Source organism: Lepisosteus platostomus, chromosome 2, assembly GCF_059453375.1.
Source record: "Lepisosteus platostomus isolate fLepPlt1 chromosome 2, fLepPlt1.hap1, whole genome shotgun sequence".
In the NCBI taxonomy this organism is placed as follows: Eukaryota; Metazoa; Chordata; class Actinopteri; order Semionotiformes; family Lepisosteidae; genus Lepisosteus; species Lepisosteus platostomus.
This window is the reverse complement of record NC_142612.1, coordinates 9,995,459-10,011,744: the sequence shown is the minus strand read 5'-3', so window position 1 is coordinate 10,011,744 and position 16,286 is coordinate 9,995,459. Positions and strand designations below refer to the sequence as shown.

Below are 16,286 nucleotides of genomic sequence, written 5' to 3'. Positions count from 1 at the left end.
ATTATACAGTTTAAACATAATTTTACTAAATAAGTCCACTCCTATGGTGGACATGGATACCTCAATAAATCCTGAGATATACTGTGTGACTCAAGCAAGCTCTTGCTTGAATGAATTTAGTGAAAAGAAAATGAAAGTTAAATGGAAAAAAAAAACTTTCCACAATCGTTTGAATTGAATAGTTCTTCAAAAAAGCTTCCATGAATTACAAGGAATTTTGCCGAATATTAAATTGAAGTTTAATGTCTTGTTTCTACTACTATAATATATATATATAATGAATATTTTATTTCAGAAAATGTATTTGTTAATATGTGTAACTTTGATCATTTATATTATTCATCTGTGAGTGTTGTATTCCTAAACTGTGACTGTAAAACTATTTTTAACCCTTCATAAGGGTAACTGTATCCACTTTAAATGGCATTAGTACCACTCTAGTGCACAAGGACTCATTTAATATGTTGAGGTTAAGAGGGCAGAGGGCAGAAAAAGAGGATTGAAATAAAATAGAAGGAAAGGGATCTAAAAAGGGGTGGATTGCATACGTGACGCTCATTTTCTAAGGCATGCGGCATCACGTTAAGAGAAACTAGACAGAAGGAAACCAGCAAAACCATTCCATGTGTCATCTTCATACAAGCTTGTGCAGATTTTCTGTATTTGTTCAGTCACTTTTAAATTTTTATCCAAGGTAGTAGACATTTTAGAGAAGACCTAGAAAAATTCATTTAAATTCAAGGTGTGCCACAAATGGAGAAATTTCCTTTTAAAGAAAGACAATAGTACTGCATTTCTCATTTGAGTGGTGAATAAGACATGTAAAAAGGAAGGTTCAAGGTGAACTCTAAGTCAATATTAAAGGGTACATCCATTCTAACAGGACATTGACCTTAACTTCCAAAACGAACATTGAAGAAAAAGCAAAGTAATTAAAAAAAAATTCAAGGCTAAACAAACACCTGGCAGGTGCGTGGTGCAGGCAAGTGCTAGTTTTCCCCCCATGTGGGTAGCAGACAAAAAAATTCAAGAAACAAAAAAGTTGAACAAATCCTTAGCTTCTACAGTATGTACTTGTGAGAGATCCCCTTTCTGATAGAGTGGCAAGGGGTTTCAATATGAACTGTAACCATATCTTTCCCTGGATAGCAGTGGCAAGAACCTCACTCAGTCATTTCCAGTTGTCCAGGTGCACTCATTAACCATCTTTATTATTTATCGGCATCCCAACCCGGAAAACTACCGAGGCTGCGATATTATTCCACTATAATCTTCCTCAGATTTGTTGTACCAGACAAAAAACCTCTAACTCCAAATCATCTTTTAAATGTTTTTTTTTTTTTTTTTTCTGAACCATGAGGGTCTACAAATAGACAATCGCTGACTGCCTCGGGAACTGTTTTTAAAGGAAGCTAGAGACTCCAGGTGCAGCCAATTCAGTGACTTCCTCATGAGAATTTGAAGAATGGAGCTCGCCTAAATGAGACAGCCCCGCCCCTTGGTGATTCGCCCATGCTCCCCACACCTGTTTTGCTGTAGTACCAAATGGACTAGTTAAGCTTAATGGCCTCCTCTCATTTGTAACCTTACTCTCATGTTCTTCAAATTAAATTTCATTTTCATGTTTGTTAAAATGCCCATTTTTGGCATTTTTGGTTCTTTTTCAATTTAGAATCAGCAGTTAATATTATTTTTGAACACAGGATTTTGCAATGAACTATTTTTTTGTTTGTTTTGTAGTATAGAAAGAAATGAAAGGTGAATGTAACATGAGTAATTACACCACTATATAAAATATAAATATAAATATTTTTATGACTTCTGCTTTTATACATTATTGTTATGTTATTGTTATTATTTTCTGATATGAAAAGATTCATATGATTTTTTCTAAAACATATCTAAAGTAATGAGAGTTATGCATTTGAAAGCCTTCTCATGCTATTCACTTTTTAGGATATATTACTCTAATTTATGTAAGTTGCATAGACTGAATATTAACAAATCAATTGTTCTGATTTTAAATATCTGAATATTAATCATCACGGAGCTTTAACTGCTTGCCCTGGTGTCGATTTCTTTGTCTCTGCCTTAATTGTGGAATGGCTCACAGACAGGTCATGTTCTATGTCTGATTGCACATTATTTTTTCCAAACGTAATATCACTACTAAAATGGTATTAGGCATTAATAATTCTATTGCCCAAACAATTTAATAGTTACTAGATCCCTTTTCAGTTTAGATTTGTAATGTTATTGTCTCTTATTTGAAATTGCACAGATATTCACAATCTTTTAAAATACTTTTACAGTTAAAACATTTGAATTATCTTAGTCATATTTTAATCCAAAATAAATGCAATAATGCAAAGTAATGTTGTTGAAGCTAATAGTTGGTCTTCATTTAGAGATGGCATTGTGAGATAATGAGTCAATTCACGACTAGCATCCAAGCAAGCTAAATTGACCAAATTCCTTCCTTTTATTCATAGCTTTGTATTGGGCTTCGGAGACTTACACATCACAGATTTGGACATCAGCATACTTTTTTTAACTTTTTTTTTATCATGTCACAATGTATCACACATGCACGTGATTCCAATATATATATATACATAAAATTTTACAGCAACATCAAAACATAGCACCACAAACTTTATATCATAAGAAACAAGACAATTTCAGCTATACAACGGTGCATTTCAAACTCAAATACAGCAATGCAGTCCTTTTTTATAAAATCATTTACCTGGTAAAGCAGTTCAGAGATGCTCCAAAGTCCATTGGTAATGTAACAGTTCTTCAGCAAAATACAACTGCGAAAGCAAATTTTCCCAAAATATATAAAACCCAGTGTCCTTTCCATGAAGCCACACATTTTCTATCAGCATCATATTCCACAACAAAATAAAGGACAGAAGAAATTGAGAATAGCAGATGATAAAACCAGAAGTCCTGAGTTTTTTTTCCAAACCGACCTCCTAAAAAGCTGGTCTATGTAGAAATAGCTCAGGGGAAGTTTATAGGCATCCTGAGTGTTTGCCATGATTTTGTTTTACTTTTTTAATTCTGTCCATCTGCCAAGTGAAGATCACAGGCTCTAGTCAGCTTGTCATCAATACACACCAGATGTGTGTGCAAAAAGTGTAAAAACCCTATTTTTATAGCCCAAACACCATGAAGAGACTCTTTAGCTCCATGTGAATGACTGCAATACTAACAATGATGTTTTTTATTATTATTTTTTTTTCAATTTGTGGAAGAGAAAGAAAACTTTTCTAGGTCCTGCCTTCATAAGAAATCGTGAATATTTTTGAATAAGTGATTTGTGTAATCAATCTCAAAGTTTTATCCAAGGCAGTAGACCTGGTAGAGAAGATCTGTAAAGAGAAATTGACATCCTAGGTGTGCTACAACTTGAAAAATCGACTTTTGAATTTAAGTTAAAGTTAAAGTTGCTGCTTTCTGTTTTTGTTTTGGGATTTTTCTTTCTAATGTGTACTGTGTAGGAAATCTAAAAAAAAATCTGAAGGTCTAGACCTGATGACCAAAGGGTTCCCTTGAATTCAAGACCCAAATCAGGTCTGTACTGTCTATACGTTCTAAGATAATTCAAGATTATTAAGGGCACATCCATTCCAAGCAGAAATTGGGTGTTTTTAGGACCAGTGTCTAACAGGGTTGTTCTTGATTAATCAAAACTGCAAGCATCAAACACATCAAATAACCATGTTATAAATGGAGACAGTCAGAGTGAATACTTTTCTTACTTCTTCGTATACCAATCGCAATTTTTTTCAAAAGTAATGTCTTAACATACTGTAAGCCTTCCCATTTGACCACTTGTTCTTTCTCTGATTCTTCCCTTTGTTAGACTTGGACTACTCTGTGAGAATTCTGCTGTACTCTGTGATTTTCCTGCTCAGTGTTTTTGGCAACACGTTAATCATCATTGTGCTGATTGTGAACAAACGCATGCGCACAGTCACCAACTCCTTCCTACTCTCCCTGGCTGTCAGTGACCTGATGGTGGCTCTTTTCTGCATGCCCTTCACCCTCATTCCCAACCTACTGGAAGACTTCATCTTTGGGGCCGCCATGTGCAGAATTGTTGCCTACCTCATGGGTAAGTATCAGTACCATTAGTGTTTTGTTTAGATAATATATGTTATTATATTTAGATAAAATAGATAAAAAAATTTTAGATATTGCATATTTATATGAATGCAAATAGTGCCCGGCAAAAATATTCATACCCTTCCAATGATGTCCCATTGTGTTCAATTGCAAACTACAAAGTACATGTTTATAATCAAACTCTAATGTTGACAATGAAAAATGTTATCTGTAAAAGATATTAAAAGTCAACAAAAATTCTAAAAACAAGTCCAAAACTATAATATTTGATTGCATATGCGTTCATTTCCTACAACAACCCCAAGTCATTTCAGGTGCTCAGAATTAATTTGATCACACAATTAGAAGAATAGTTTTGTGTACAGTAATAGTGGTTCACATGATTTTGGAATAAATTCACCTGACTTTGTAAGGTCCTTCAATATGGTAGTAAATTTCGAGCAATGATTTAACCATGAAGAACAAGGAGCTTTCAAAACAACCTAACGGATAATGTTGTAGAAAGAAGAAGAGTACAAAACTTCAAAGACACAGAATAATTCTTTCAGCGTAAAAAGAAGCTAATTACTAAGAACGGGCAGGTCTATCATACCACCTAATAACTGTCAAGATCAGACTATCCCTCCAAACTGAGCTACTGGGTAAGGAAGAAGCTGGTTAGTGATGCCACCGTGAAACGAAACGTGACTTTGAAAGTGCTACAGAGTTCAATTAGTGAGATAGGAGAAAATGTTCATGGGTTAAGAATATCGTGGTAACTCCAAAACTATATGGACCCTATGGCAACTAAAATCCCAACATGGAGTTTGCAGCACACAGTAAACATGCTGTGAAAGCTTTAGAGGTTAGACAAGACAATACTGGACCTTTTTGGTCTTAATTCAAAGCGTTACAGTATGTCTGGTGCAAACACAAAACACTCTGTCACCCAATCAACACCATCAGTATTGTAAGGCATGGTGGTTTTATGGGGATGCTTTTCAGGGACTGAAACAATTGAAGAGAAAATGGATGGAGCAAAGTATAGGCAAATCATAGAGGAAAACCTGCTTCAGTCTGTTGAAGACCTAAAACTAGAATGCAAATTCACCTTTCAGCAGGACAATAACCCAAAGCACAAAGCCAAAATACACTTGAGTGGTTTAACAAGTAGGAGATCCACTGAATGTCCTAATGTGATATAAATTATTTCAATTATGTTATTTCTGTTAAAACAGGGATGTTTAATATTTACTTTTTTATTCTGAATGTGATCAATTTGCAATGAGAAATTGCAGACTACAGTTAAGCTGTGACCTAACCTAATTCAGATGATCAATACCTTTCTTAGTTTAGAAAAGATGGCCACTAGGAATTATTACATAAATGCAAACCTAAATAAATAATTCCTGCACAGCAGATAAAGTACAATTATACTAAATAATCCAACCTCATCTTCTAACCAGAATTTGTTTTGCATTACCTGAAAAATATTTATACTGATAATTGGACAAGCTACTGTGTGTTTATTAAAAACATGTTGAGCTCAGGAGTGGATGCATACCTTGATTCCCTGTGATAAATACCTTCAGACCAGCAGAAAACCTGGCTACACCACTCAGGCATCAAGGGCTCAGTCTGGCATGGAGATTTTGTTTTGCCAGAAACTTTAGTGAGCTCTTGACATTTTTTTCATACTACATATATCCAGATATTGTTTTTTTAAGGCAATAGACATACAAGAAGAATTTGTTGGTTGAAATACAAAAGAAATAAGAAACAAGAAGCTATGAGAAGATATGTGGCATGTGCAATGCAGTCTATGCCATCAAGATGAACAATAGGAGTATAGATACATTTCTATACTTCATTGCAGAGATCAACTTTCAATATTTGGTTAGAGCAGAGATGAGGAGAGCTTCACTTTTTAAATTTAACCCCCTGTAAAACAAATGTTCTTGGTTATAATGCATTAAAATACTCTAAAAAATAATAATAATAGAAAACGTAAAATATAGAAAAGAAATGTGAAAATTATTGCCTAAAAATAAAATAGAACAAAAAACAATGTTGTGGTCACCATTGGTGTCCTGATGCTATATATCAGATCTTGCAAAAATATAGACATTTCCCAGCATAGCTGCCGTGGATCTTGTAAATAAAATGAGTCAGCTTATTCCTTCTGGTTGTATTACACAAGCTGTGTATGTGTTATTGTGTCTGGGAGGGTTTAGCAGTACTCATGTTATACTGACTTTAAGACTAAAAAAAATGCTTTAAGGCAAAACTATGATATTTTTTAACTATATTTTTGTGCTTTAGATGTGAGGCACATGAGAGCCTAGTAAAAGCCATTAAGGTAATTAAAGGCCCTGTACTGAATTGTTTTACTCATTTTTCTGATTTAATTATTCAGCATTTTTTAAGTTGACAATCAATGCATGTTGAAGATTCACTTTTCTGTTTGTTGCTATTGTTGAAGTACAAAACTTTATGGAAAAAACTACTTTGTTTACCCCATGGTATTCAAATGAAGAGTCAGTTGTTTCTATCACAAGACATCTTGGCAGGTTATCTTATTTATCTCTCGTGTAACTCATGCATGGCTGACTTCAGACTAGCCTTGTTTGCAACGTATAATTCTGGTAAATTTAGTTTTCCCACAATGCATAAAGATAATCGTTTTTCACACTCTTCTTCTGGGTGAACTAAAGATTTTCAATGCCTTTTCAATGGTACATCTTGCAACAGAATATTGCTGGTTTTGTATTTTTTCCAAAAGTCTTGGTTCTTTGACATCATAGTGAGACAAACTCTTACTTTAATATTTCAAGCTTCCCTGCACTTTTAAATTGAAGCTAAAGCTCGCCTGCTACAAGACAGGATTTCAAGGTCAACAGAAGAAGGTTAGTTTAAAAATAAAAGTTGAATTTCTCTCACTGGAGAGCACTGAGAAATAAGTCATTCATGGGAGTTTATTGGATGGACATTGAAATTGACATCAGACTTCTTTAGTGCTTCAAAATGTTCCATTACACCCATTTGTTTTTGTTGCAAAGAAGATGGATTGTTGAAGAAAAGTAGTTTATGTGATGTTAGCTTTTAACATGAAAAGATTAGGTCACAAACCTTCAAATTATTATTGTTCAGGGAGAAATAGTGAATAGTTTCAAATGAGTGTTTTCATTAAAATCCACTGCTTATGTAACTAACATACCTTGCTCAATATTGTTTAGTAGAGCACCGATTCAATAATGACAAAGACAGTGCATTTGGTCAGGCCAGTGTGTTTTGAGGGACAACAGCCTCACCATGTGGATCTCCCTACAATAAACCAAAGGATTTGAAAGGGATTTTTAGACTCTTGGAAAAGAACATTTAAGAAGAATACCACAATGTTTGTAAAGGAGAAATCTTCTTTGGATGGATTTCAAGAGAAATATCTTTCTTGTATTTTGTAATGTACTGTGAGCATAGTCAGGACTCTTTTCCCCGTAGAAACATCTGGGGGAATAAGCTGCTGTTCTCAGTCACATAACAGGAAGTTGCAGGAAGACAATTGGGCAGGTGACTGTTTAAAAAGCATAAAGCAGAGGTTTACTGGGTTAGTCAGTGGATATCTCTTGTGTGCCATTCACAAGAGGAGGGGGATTGACAGTGGACCAAGGAATCTTTGAGTTATGAACTTATTGGTTTTAACGTTTTGATTTTGAGAGTTATATGAGACAAGCATGCAGTTTAGATGCTTGGCTGTGTTAGATAGGGACTTCAAAAAGAAGTTACTTAGAACTTCTAAAGCTTCACGCACTTCAAAAAGAAGCTAAGGGTTTTGTTTTGTTATTGGTTGTGGTGTTTTGATTTTTTTCCACACTGTAAATAAAAAGCACAAGGGTGTTTATTTTTTACCTTGCGGCTATGTATTTGATGTGCCTATTGACCTGGACCCACCTATTTAGTTGTCCAGAGGGTTGTCACGTATAGTGGAGGATGTGGGAATGTGTTGTGGTCTGGGAATCAGCACATTATTTTTGGCTGTATGGTGCAAGTGCAATTGTATTCCTGTTGCTGGTCAAGCAATTGAGAGCAGCAGCTCAATGTTTTAAATTAGGCACTGCCTCTGTATTTTGATTTGATTTACATCCTTTAACTATATATATCGTAACATTATTTTTACTTTTACACTGCTTTCTCACATTGTCTAGAAGAAGAAAGTTATGTGTCACTATAAACCTTGGTCTTTTTTATAAGCAGCCTCTACAAGCTCAATGGTTCCTATTTTATAATTATTAAATGTTTTTGGCACCTGAAACGTAACAACTCTTCACTTGTCTACATTAATTGTCACCTGTAGCCATTTCCCCATGATGCAAAGATTATCTTGTATAACACTGGCATATATTTTATAATAATATTGACGACATATTTAAAACATATAGGAATATACAGTATAAAGTATTTAGTGTGAGGATTATTTAATTAAAAAATACACAGCTTCCAGTGCAAAGTTTATGTAGAAATGTCTGTAACACTAATAACTATTTTCTCTTTGCACAGTTTTATTTTTTTTATTATTTTGTGTTCTACATTCAAATTAAACAAATTTAAGACTTTATGATTTGCATTTACAAAACATCAGAGAACCAGTTATTGATGTTCATTACAGCTAGCACTACATGTCTTGCATAACGTCTGTTATGTTCAGTCTGTAGTAGTTCCCGATCTTATCCTCACGCAAACAGCCTAGTCTAAACTAATCTCTGCCTGACCTTCTTTCTTGTTCTTCTATACAGCTCTTCTGATCCCATTTTATTATTTGGGCTCTCTTTTCAAATTAGTGACATTCAACGAGGGTCCAAAACAGTATAGTGTCACTGTTTAGTGAAGTGGGCTTTACGTTTTCTACATATCTCAAACATATATTACCTTTCTCTTATTACCAAGAGAAAAAAAAAAAACAGCACAGGACATATTGTATAAGAAACTATTCTAAAAATACTGTGTTTCTTGTTCACCTTGCTGAAACATTACATAGAAGAAGTGAATGTAATATTTCTCATCATCCTCTTTTTTGCAGGAATCTCAGTGAGTGTCTCTACATTTAGTCTGGTGGCGATAGCAATAGAGAGATACAGTGCTATCTGCAACCCTCTCAAATCCAGAGCTTGGCAGACTCGCTCCCATGCCTACCGCGTCATTGCCGCCACCTGGATCCTGTCCTTCATTATCATGATCCCTTACCCAATCTTCAGCATCCTTATTATGTACACTAAGGCAAACAAAACCCAGGCACACAAATGCCGTCTCATTTGGCCGAAAGATGAGGTGCAGCAGGCTTGGTGAGTGCTGTGAGAACTTGCTCTTTATGTTACTTTAATTCAAGTTCACATTTTCTTTTTATCTCTTTGATGCAGTCTGGTTACTTTTACTGAAAAAGTACTGTATATTGTGTGTTGAGTTAAAATCAGCTCTGCAACATTCATTATAACTTTTTACTGTTGGTAAAACCTTTACTTTTCTGGAATGTTCCTTTTAATTCTCGTGCTTTGCTCCAAAAAACAGCATCAGTTTCCATCCCTGTTTTTAGTTTGCCATATGAAAGTCATGCTGTGAAATACCTGACAGCCTTGGCAGATACCACCATAGTTTCCAATGCATAACATCTGTTTTCCAGAATTAAACTACAAAACTAATTTACGGCTAGACAAAAATTATTTTAAACCATTCCTAATGCTGGGAAATTTTTTTGTGCTGTAAGATTGCCTAGGCACACTTAAGTGTGTACTTAGATAAAGACGTAATTTCAAGAAAAATCATCTAAAGTTAAGACTAATATATGTAAAAATAAAAAATAGCTTTGTAAGCAAAATGTGTTTGCGTTTGGGATGACAAAAGTGACGGCGTGTAGCATCTTTCTCTGTAATACAAATTTCATGTCCAAATTGATTGGTTAAGCAGTGTATTCAAGTTACTAGGTAACATGGGATCTCATTACTCATCCCTCATTCTCTTGTGGGGTAAGACGGTACTTCAGTGCAATTCTGACAAAGATAGTTGAATGTTTGTGACATTTGTGGGTTAGTGGGACAATTTCCAAATTATTTTTAAATAGTATATTTAGAAATCACAATCCATAGCAAACTGGACATCAAGGTACAATACATAAACAACAACAATTCTCTTATGAATACTTAATTTAAGTTTAAACGCATAATCTAATCATATGATGTCCATTTAAAAACAGTCAAAAAACATAAAAAACAAAAACAGCCCCCCTACCTCCTTTACCTCAGATCTGAAGAATTCTGAAGTTACAATGCAAAGTAAACTTGCCCAAACAAGACAGGGTACTAACAAGCTGAATATTATGTAAGTTTGTTTTTTAGCCAGTTCTTCTTGCTTGTTTTGCTCTCTGTGGAGAAGCTGGCAGGCCTCATTTTGCTTGTGTGGGTGGTTGAGCAGGCAGAGGGAGATTCTTGGAAGCCAGTCATCCCAGATGTGATGTGGGGAGTGAGACGATTCCACAGGTTTCGGCTGGTCGAGTCATAGCTCGTATCTCTGGTGTTTTCATACTTGTACTTGAATCACATTCATGTTAGAAACAATAATTTCATCCATATTAATAAAGCAACATGGAACACACACAATGCAATACATTTAATAGGTAAGCACAACAGCTGAATTTATTTTTAGTATTAGCAATGACATTTTACATTAATACAGTATTAGCTTGTGGCAGATGTATTGGTGGCATACAATAATCTGATTATTTGTAGAAAAGCATCTGAAATACTGTGTAAGCCATTTAGATTTTATTAGTAATTTACAGCAATAATTTGTTTAAAACACCGTATATCTATATTGGTGTGATGTGGGAAGATATAAAGGTGTATCAAGTTTCAAATATATACTAAATATAGTATTTGCAGACATAAAAGATGCAGTCATGTACTTAAGGTAAATAATACAGAAATCTTCCACCTACAATTTTGTAGTCAAGCATGTTAACAGTACCCACAATACAAGCATAAACAGATGGTTTATGTTACCAATGTCTGTGGAAGGGATACAGCATATGTGCATACCGACGATTTTTTAAAACTTCTTGTTAAAGGTCTGAGGGATAATAAATCTTATGTAAAGTCATTAATATCAAGTGGATTAACAATGTGGTTATTATATAAATTACACATAAAACACGGCTTAACATAATGCCACATTTCAGGCATATGGCACAGAGTTTCTGTAAAGAATTAACTCTTTACTTAACAGAATAAGAACAAATTCACGTTTAGAGGGATGGCCTGCCCAAGAAGCTTACATTTCTATAACACAGAAAACAGAACAATAAGAAAGCAAATGAGCATATACAGTAGGAGAAAACAATTTAAAATTTAAATTATGTAACAGAATGTGCAAATATCTACAAATTGGTACAAGTAAGAGAAATGTTCTAACTATACAACTGAAAACAGTTGTACTGTATATTAAAAATAAAAATAAAAAGAGAGTAATGATTGCAAAAGACTGAGAAAGCTAATTAAACAGAAGATATTAACAACAAATTTAATATTATCCCACAAATACAGCAAAACTATTTCTAACCCAAAACCTGCTTGTTCTGTGTCAACAGAGCAGCCACAAGTATTGATGGAAGGAGAAAGAAGTCCTGCCAATTAGTTGGAAGGTGTAGGAGATTTTAGCAGTAGAAATGCTTCACTGCATTTTTTATTTATTCAGGTTTTAATTGCACTGGCCAGCTTGTAGTTAGAACACAGTTCTACTGTAAACTGACAATACTAAATGAAAGGTTCTCCTGAATTCTCCTTGGGGTTTCATCACTGGGCAGATGTTTATAGGATGCTGTCTGCTTTAAAGACAGGGTACAAGTTATTTTCACCCACCAGAGATGTATTGTGATGCTTCAGAAAGCACAACTCTTGCTTTAGTCTGTGCACTTCTTCCATTGGATTATGTGCACCGTCATGGCCTTCACTGAATAGAATTGCAACTATTGAAGATAAAAGAATGATACGAACAAAGCTTGTTTATTGCTCACTTAACCTGCTTCCTGGTATGTTTGTTTCAGGGCATTTTAATGTAATTTATGCCCTTCAGTGTTGGTCTAAATGGATTTAAAATGAATCAAAAGCATTTTAATGAAAAGACTCTACAACAGCCTGAGATAATTCTCTTTCATATCTGGCAATAAAAGATTGTTTAAAAAGGATTTGAATTAAATCAAAACGAAAGGGATACCCAAAGTTAATTAAAATTATAAAAGCCTGGTAATGTATAATAGGATCTTTAGGCTTGAAGAATTTTCATTTTATTTTACAGTGTTATAGTACTGTATATTCCTTTAATAATGACCTCATTAGAAAGCATACCTGTCCTATGACAAGCATCTGCACAGTGCAATACCTACAGTATGTACAGTATATCCTGTTTCCTTTACTACCTTTCAGCAGAGGTTCACCCTGAATTGTAATATTTTTTTACTGAAATAAAGTTAATAGATTATTTCCTATTTTATGATGTTTTCTGGTTTTATGATAATTTTCATAAATCACACACATTGCTGGTAAGAAACTTAAATGAACCTTTTTCACCTTTCCACTGAACCTGCTCTTTCTGTTCTTTCTGTTTCTTGTCTTTCAGGTACCTTTTACTGTTGTTTATTCTTTTCTTTATTCCGGGGATTGTGATGATTATTGCCTATGGACTCATTTCGAGGGAGCTCTACCGTGGAATACAGTTTGAACTTGGCCAGAAAAAGGAAGCAAATGGTGAGGTCCTATTGTAAGAAATCTTGTAGAGAATTCCTAATATTAGAAAAGAAACACTAGAACAATGTAGACATATCATTGCTGTTTTGTACTGGCACCTGGCCTTATCAATTGGAGCTTCTAAAATACACTTATACCCTGGTATCTGAACCTAATTTATTCCTGAAAATCTGTATCTGAAGGCGGGAGATCGTAAATCAAAAATAAAAATTCCATTATTTCTTAATGGGGAAATTAATAATAATAATAATAATAATAATTGCTTACACTTATATAGCGCTTTTCTGGACACTCCACTCAAAGCGCTTTACAGGTAATGGGGACTCCCCTCCACCACCACCAATGTGCAGCATCCACCTGGATGATGCGACGGCAGCCATAGTGCGCCAGAACGCTCACCACACATCAGCTATCAGTGGGGAGGAGAGCAGAGTAATGTAGCCAATTCATAGAGGGGGATTATTAGGAGGCCATGATTAGTAAGGGCCAATTGGAAATTTAGCCAGGACACCGGGGTTACACCCCTACTCTTTTCGAGAAGCGCCCTGGGATTTTTAATGACCACAGAGAGTCAGGACCTCGGTTTTACGTCTCATCCGAAGGACGGCACCTGTTTGCAGTATAGTGTCCCCGTCACTATACTGGGGCATTAGGACCCACATGGACCGCAGGGTGAGCGCCCCCCGCTGGCCCCACTAACACCTCTTCCAGCAGCAACCTTAGTTTTTCCCAGGAGGTCTCCCATCCAGGTACTGACCAGGCTCACACCTGCTTAGCTTCAGTGGGTTGCCAGTTGTGAGTTGCAGGGTGATATGGCTGATTCCACCCTGTTCCCTCAAAAAACACTCTAAGCATATAATACCATACAGACCATTATAGCAAGCTTAGTGAAGAATGCAGTTCTACTCAAATAAGCCAGCTATAGCTATAAAATAATTAATTATATCATATTTACATTTTTCATTATTTCATAATAGAAAGCTATCCAAGCGATTGCCTAGAATGATGCGCATACTGTTGTTGACTATTACGCTGAAGAATCTTTTTCTCTTTCTTAGGGCCCATAATGAACAGCAACTACAAAACTAACACATAAAACACTTTGAAAATGAGAACACAAGCTTTCACTGTGCTCGTAAAAAAAGCACTGCTGCCTCACGGTGTCCTTAATCACAAAGCCTTGCGCACGCCTGGAAAAACAGACAGCTGTTCTGTGGCACCGAATTCAACTGTTCAAAGAAGGTTCTCGACCAAAATTGGTCACTTTCAAGCTTCAAAGTTCAAATTAGTGAAATTTTGTTCTTATAACGAATTACAAGGTACAAATTCTTCATGTTTGGACTAGCGAAAATTCTTATACAGAATGTTCTTATACCAGGGTATGAATGTACTGTAATCTAAATCACTACAATGATCATGAATAAATATGACTAGTGATGAACATATATGAAACTATTAATGAAATAGCTAATGTAATTCCAGTAGGCAGAGTACATGAAACAGAAGGCAGTTTTCACATAAAAATCATCTTTCTTGTCCATCTGATTAGTTTTTGACTTGTTTGCAGAAGAATGTTTCACTTAATAATTCTGAAGCCTTTGTTGGTTGGTAGCTTTTAAGATTGCAAAAATAATGTCAATATTAGATACATGATGTTTTTTTACAGTACACTACAGTGTACATTACAGTACACAGTAAGGACTACTAAATAAGTACCACATTAAATACATAGCTACATTAGAGTAAGTTATGATTCAAAGGAACAAGTAATAGGTTTATTCCATGCTGAAAAAAAGAAGAAAGAGAACACAACGTTTCGGCCGTGGAGCCTTCTTCAGGTGTGAGACCTGAAGACTTCTTCAGGTCTTCTTCAGCTCACACCTGAAGAAGGCTCCACGGCTGAAACGTTGTGTTCTCTTTCTTCTTTTTTTTCAGCGTGGAATAAACCTATTACTTGTTCCTTTGCAGCCTACGCATGCTGACGCAGCTACCCACCTGAGTTATGATTCAACTCCTGGGAGTTATGTTTCCAAGATAATATTTAAAAAAATGTCAATGAGTGGAGAAAATATATTTCTGAAAATCATTGAAAATTGAAAATTTTAAAACAATTTAGCACCTAAATAATAAAATCCAGAGAAAAAAAGTAATTCTTGATTGTGGATCACTGTTGTATGCTCATATCCTGACCATGATCTTGTTGCAGTTTTGAGATTGCAACATTGCATATTTTACCTGACACTGTATGGTTTGTATCAGCAAATTTCCATAGGCACTAAAGGTATTCATTATGAAGATACTGTATGTGGTGTTAAAGAAAATAATAGAAGTCTGCACATGTTAAAAAAGATTATATTTAATGTGTCAAAAGCCAGGTGGTGATATTAAGATCTTACACTATTTATTTCAACGTTTAGATAAAGATGCACCAAACCCTCTGCAGATGCTATTTGAAAAGAACACAGAGAAATGTTCCTTATCTGCTCAGAGCTAGTGCAGTTCTGATGATCATTATTTTAAACATACTTTGAGTGTTATTCATGAGCCATACAGTACTATTCTATTGTGATAGAGGCTGTTACTCTTTTTTTCTTCAATTTAAAAATGTGATTTTAAAATAATTATTTTTTATTTTGCATTGGTTAAACCCACCAATTTGGATTTAGAGAAAAAGGCAATATGTCTTGCAAAGCCATTAGATATATGACTATTGCTGTTTTTTCCCCCTAAACTTATTTTTACTACCAAGATTTGGGATGCATCATGTTTAACTACTAAGATGAAACACTGCAATATATTTATATGATGCAGTTGAATAAAAAAATACTTTTTTACACAACAATTTCACAACATTTATGAATGTTTCAAGCATTTTAACTTTTGAAATGTTGGAATCTTTATTAATGTATTTATTCTGAAATGTAAAATATTTATTTGCATGCATAGAACATCAAAGAATTCAAAAATGTCTGTTAGCAGCTGTTATGAAACGTGACAATCTGCACTATTGCAGGCACTTTGTGATTTATTCCTATCATGGTAATCACACATTCTAAAGAAAGCTGCTCAGAATAGTTAAATATTTAAAACAAAGCAAGGTCAGAAAGGATATATACATGCTATGATAACAGATTTTTTAAAAAAATAACACTTAATACCTTATACAGCATGTACAGGAGAAAGTAAACTGAGAAACAGCCTTTTGTTTCTCAGTATGTATGGGGAAAAGTATTATATAGAGCTATTAAAAAATGACGCAGATACTGATTACTTAAACTCTGTTTGAACATGTATTCATTTTATTTTGTGTTTATACCTCATGTGCCAAAGAGGAATGGAACAATGCTCAGGTGTACTTCATGGTCCAATAATTTACGTTTCAAT

At 34.7% G+C, this 16,286-nt stretch overlaps 1 protein-coding gene across 1 annotated transcript in view; it reads left to right on the top strand.

Moving 5' to 3' along the window:
* cckbrb (cholecystokinin B receptor b) overlaps nucleotides 1–16,286 on the top strand; it is a 37,095-nt gene that overhangs the window by 9,288 nt on the left and 11,521 nt on the right. The window contains exons 2-4 of the mRNA XM_088597264.1: nucleotides 3,875–4,126; nucleotides 9,191–9,452; nucleotides 12,775–12,902. Of these exons, the coding sequence (XP_088453390.1) occupies nucleotides 3,875–4,126; nucleotides 9,191–9,452; nucleotides 12,775–12,902 (642 nt within the window). The remainder of the gene's footprint in view (nucleotides 1–3,874; nucleotides 4,127–9,190; nucleotides 9,453–12,774; nucleotides 12,903–16,286) is intronic.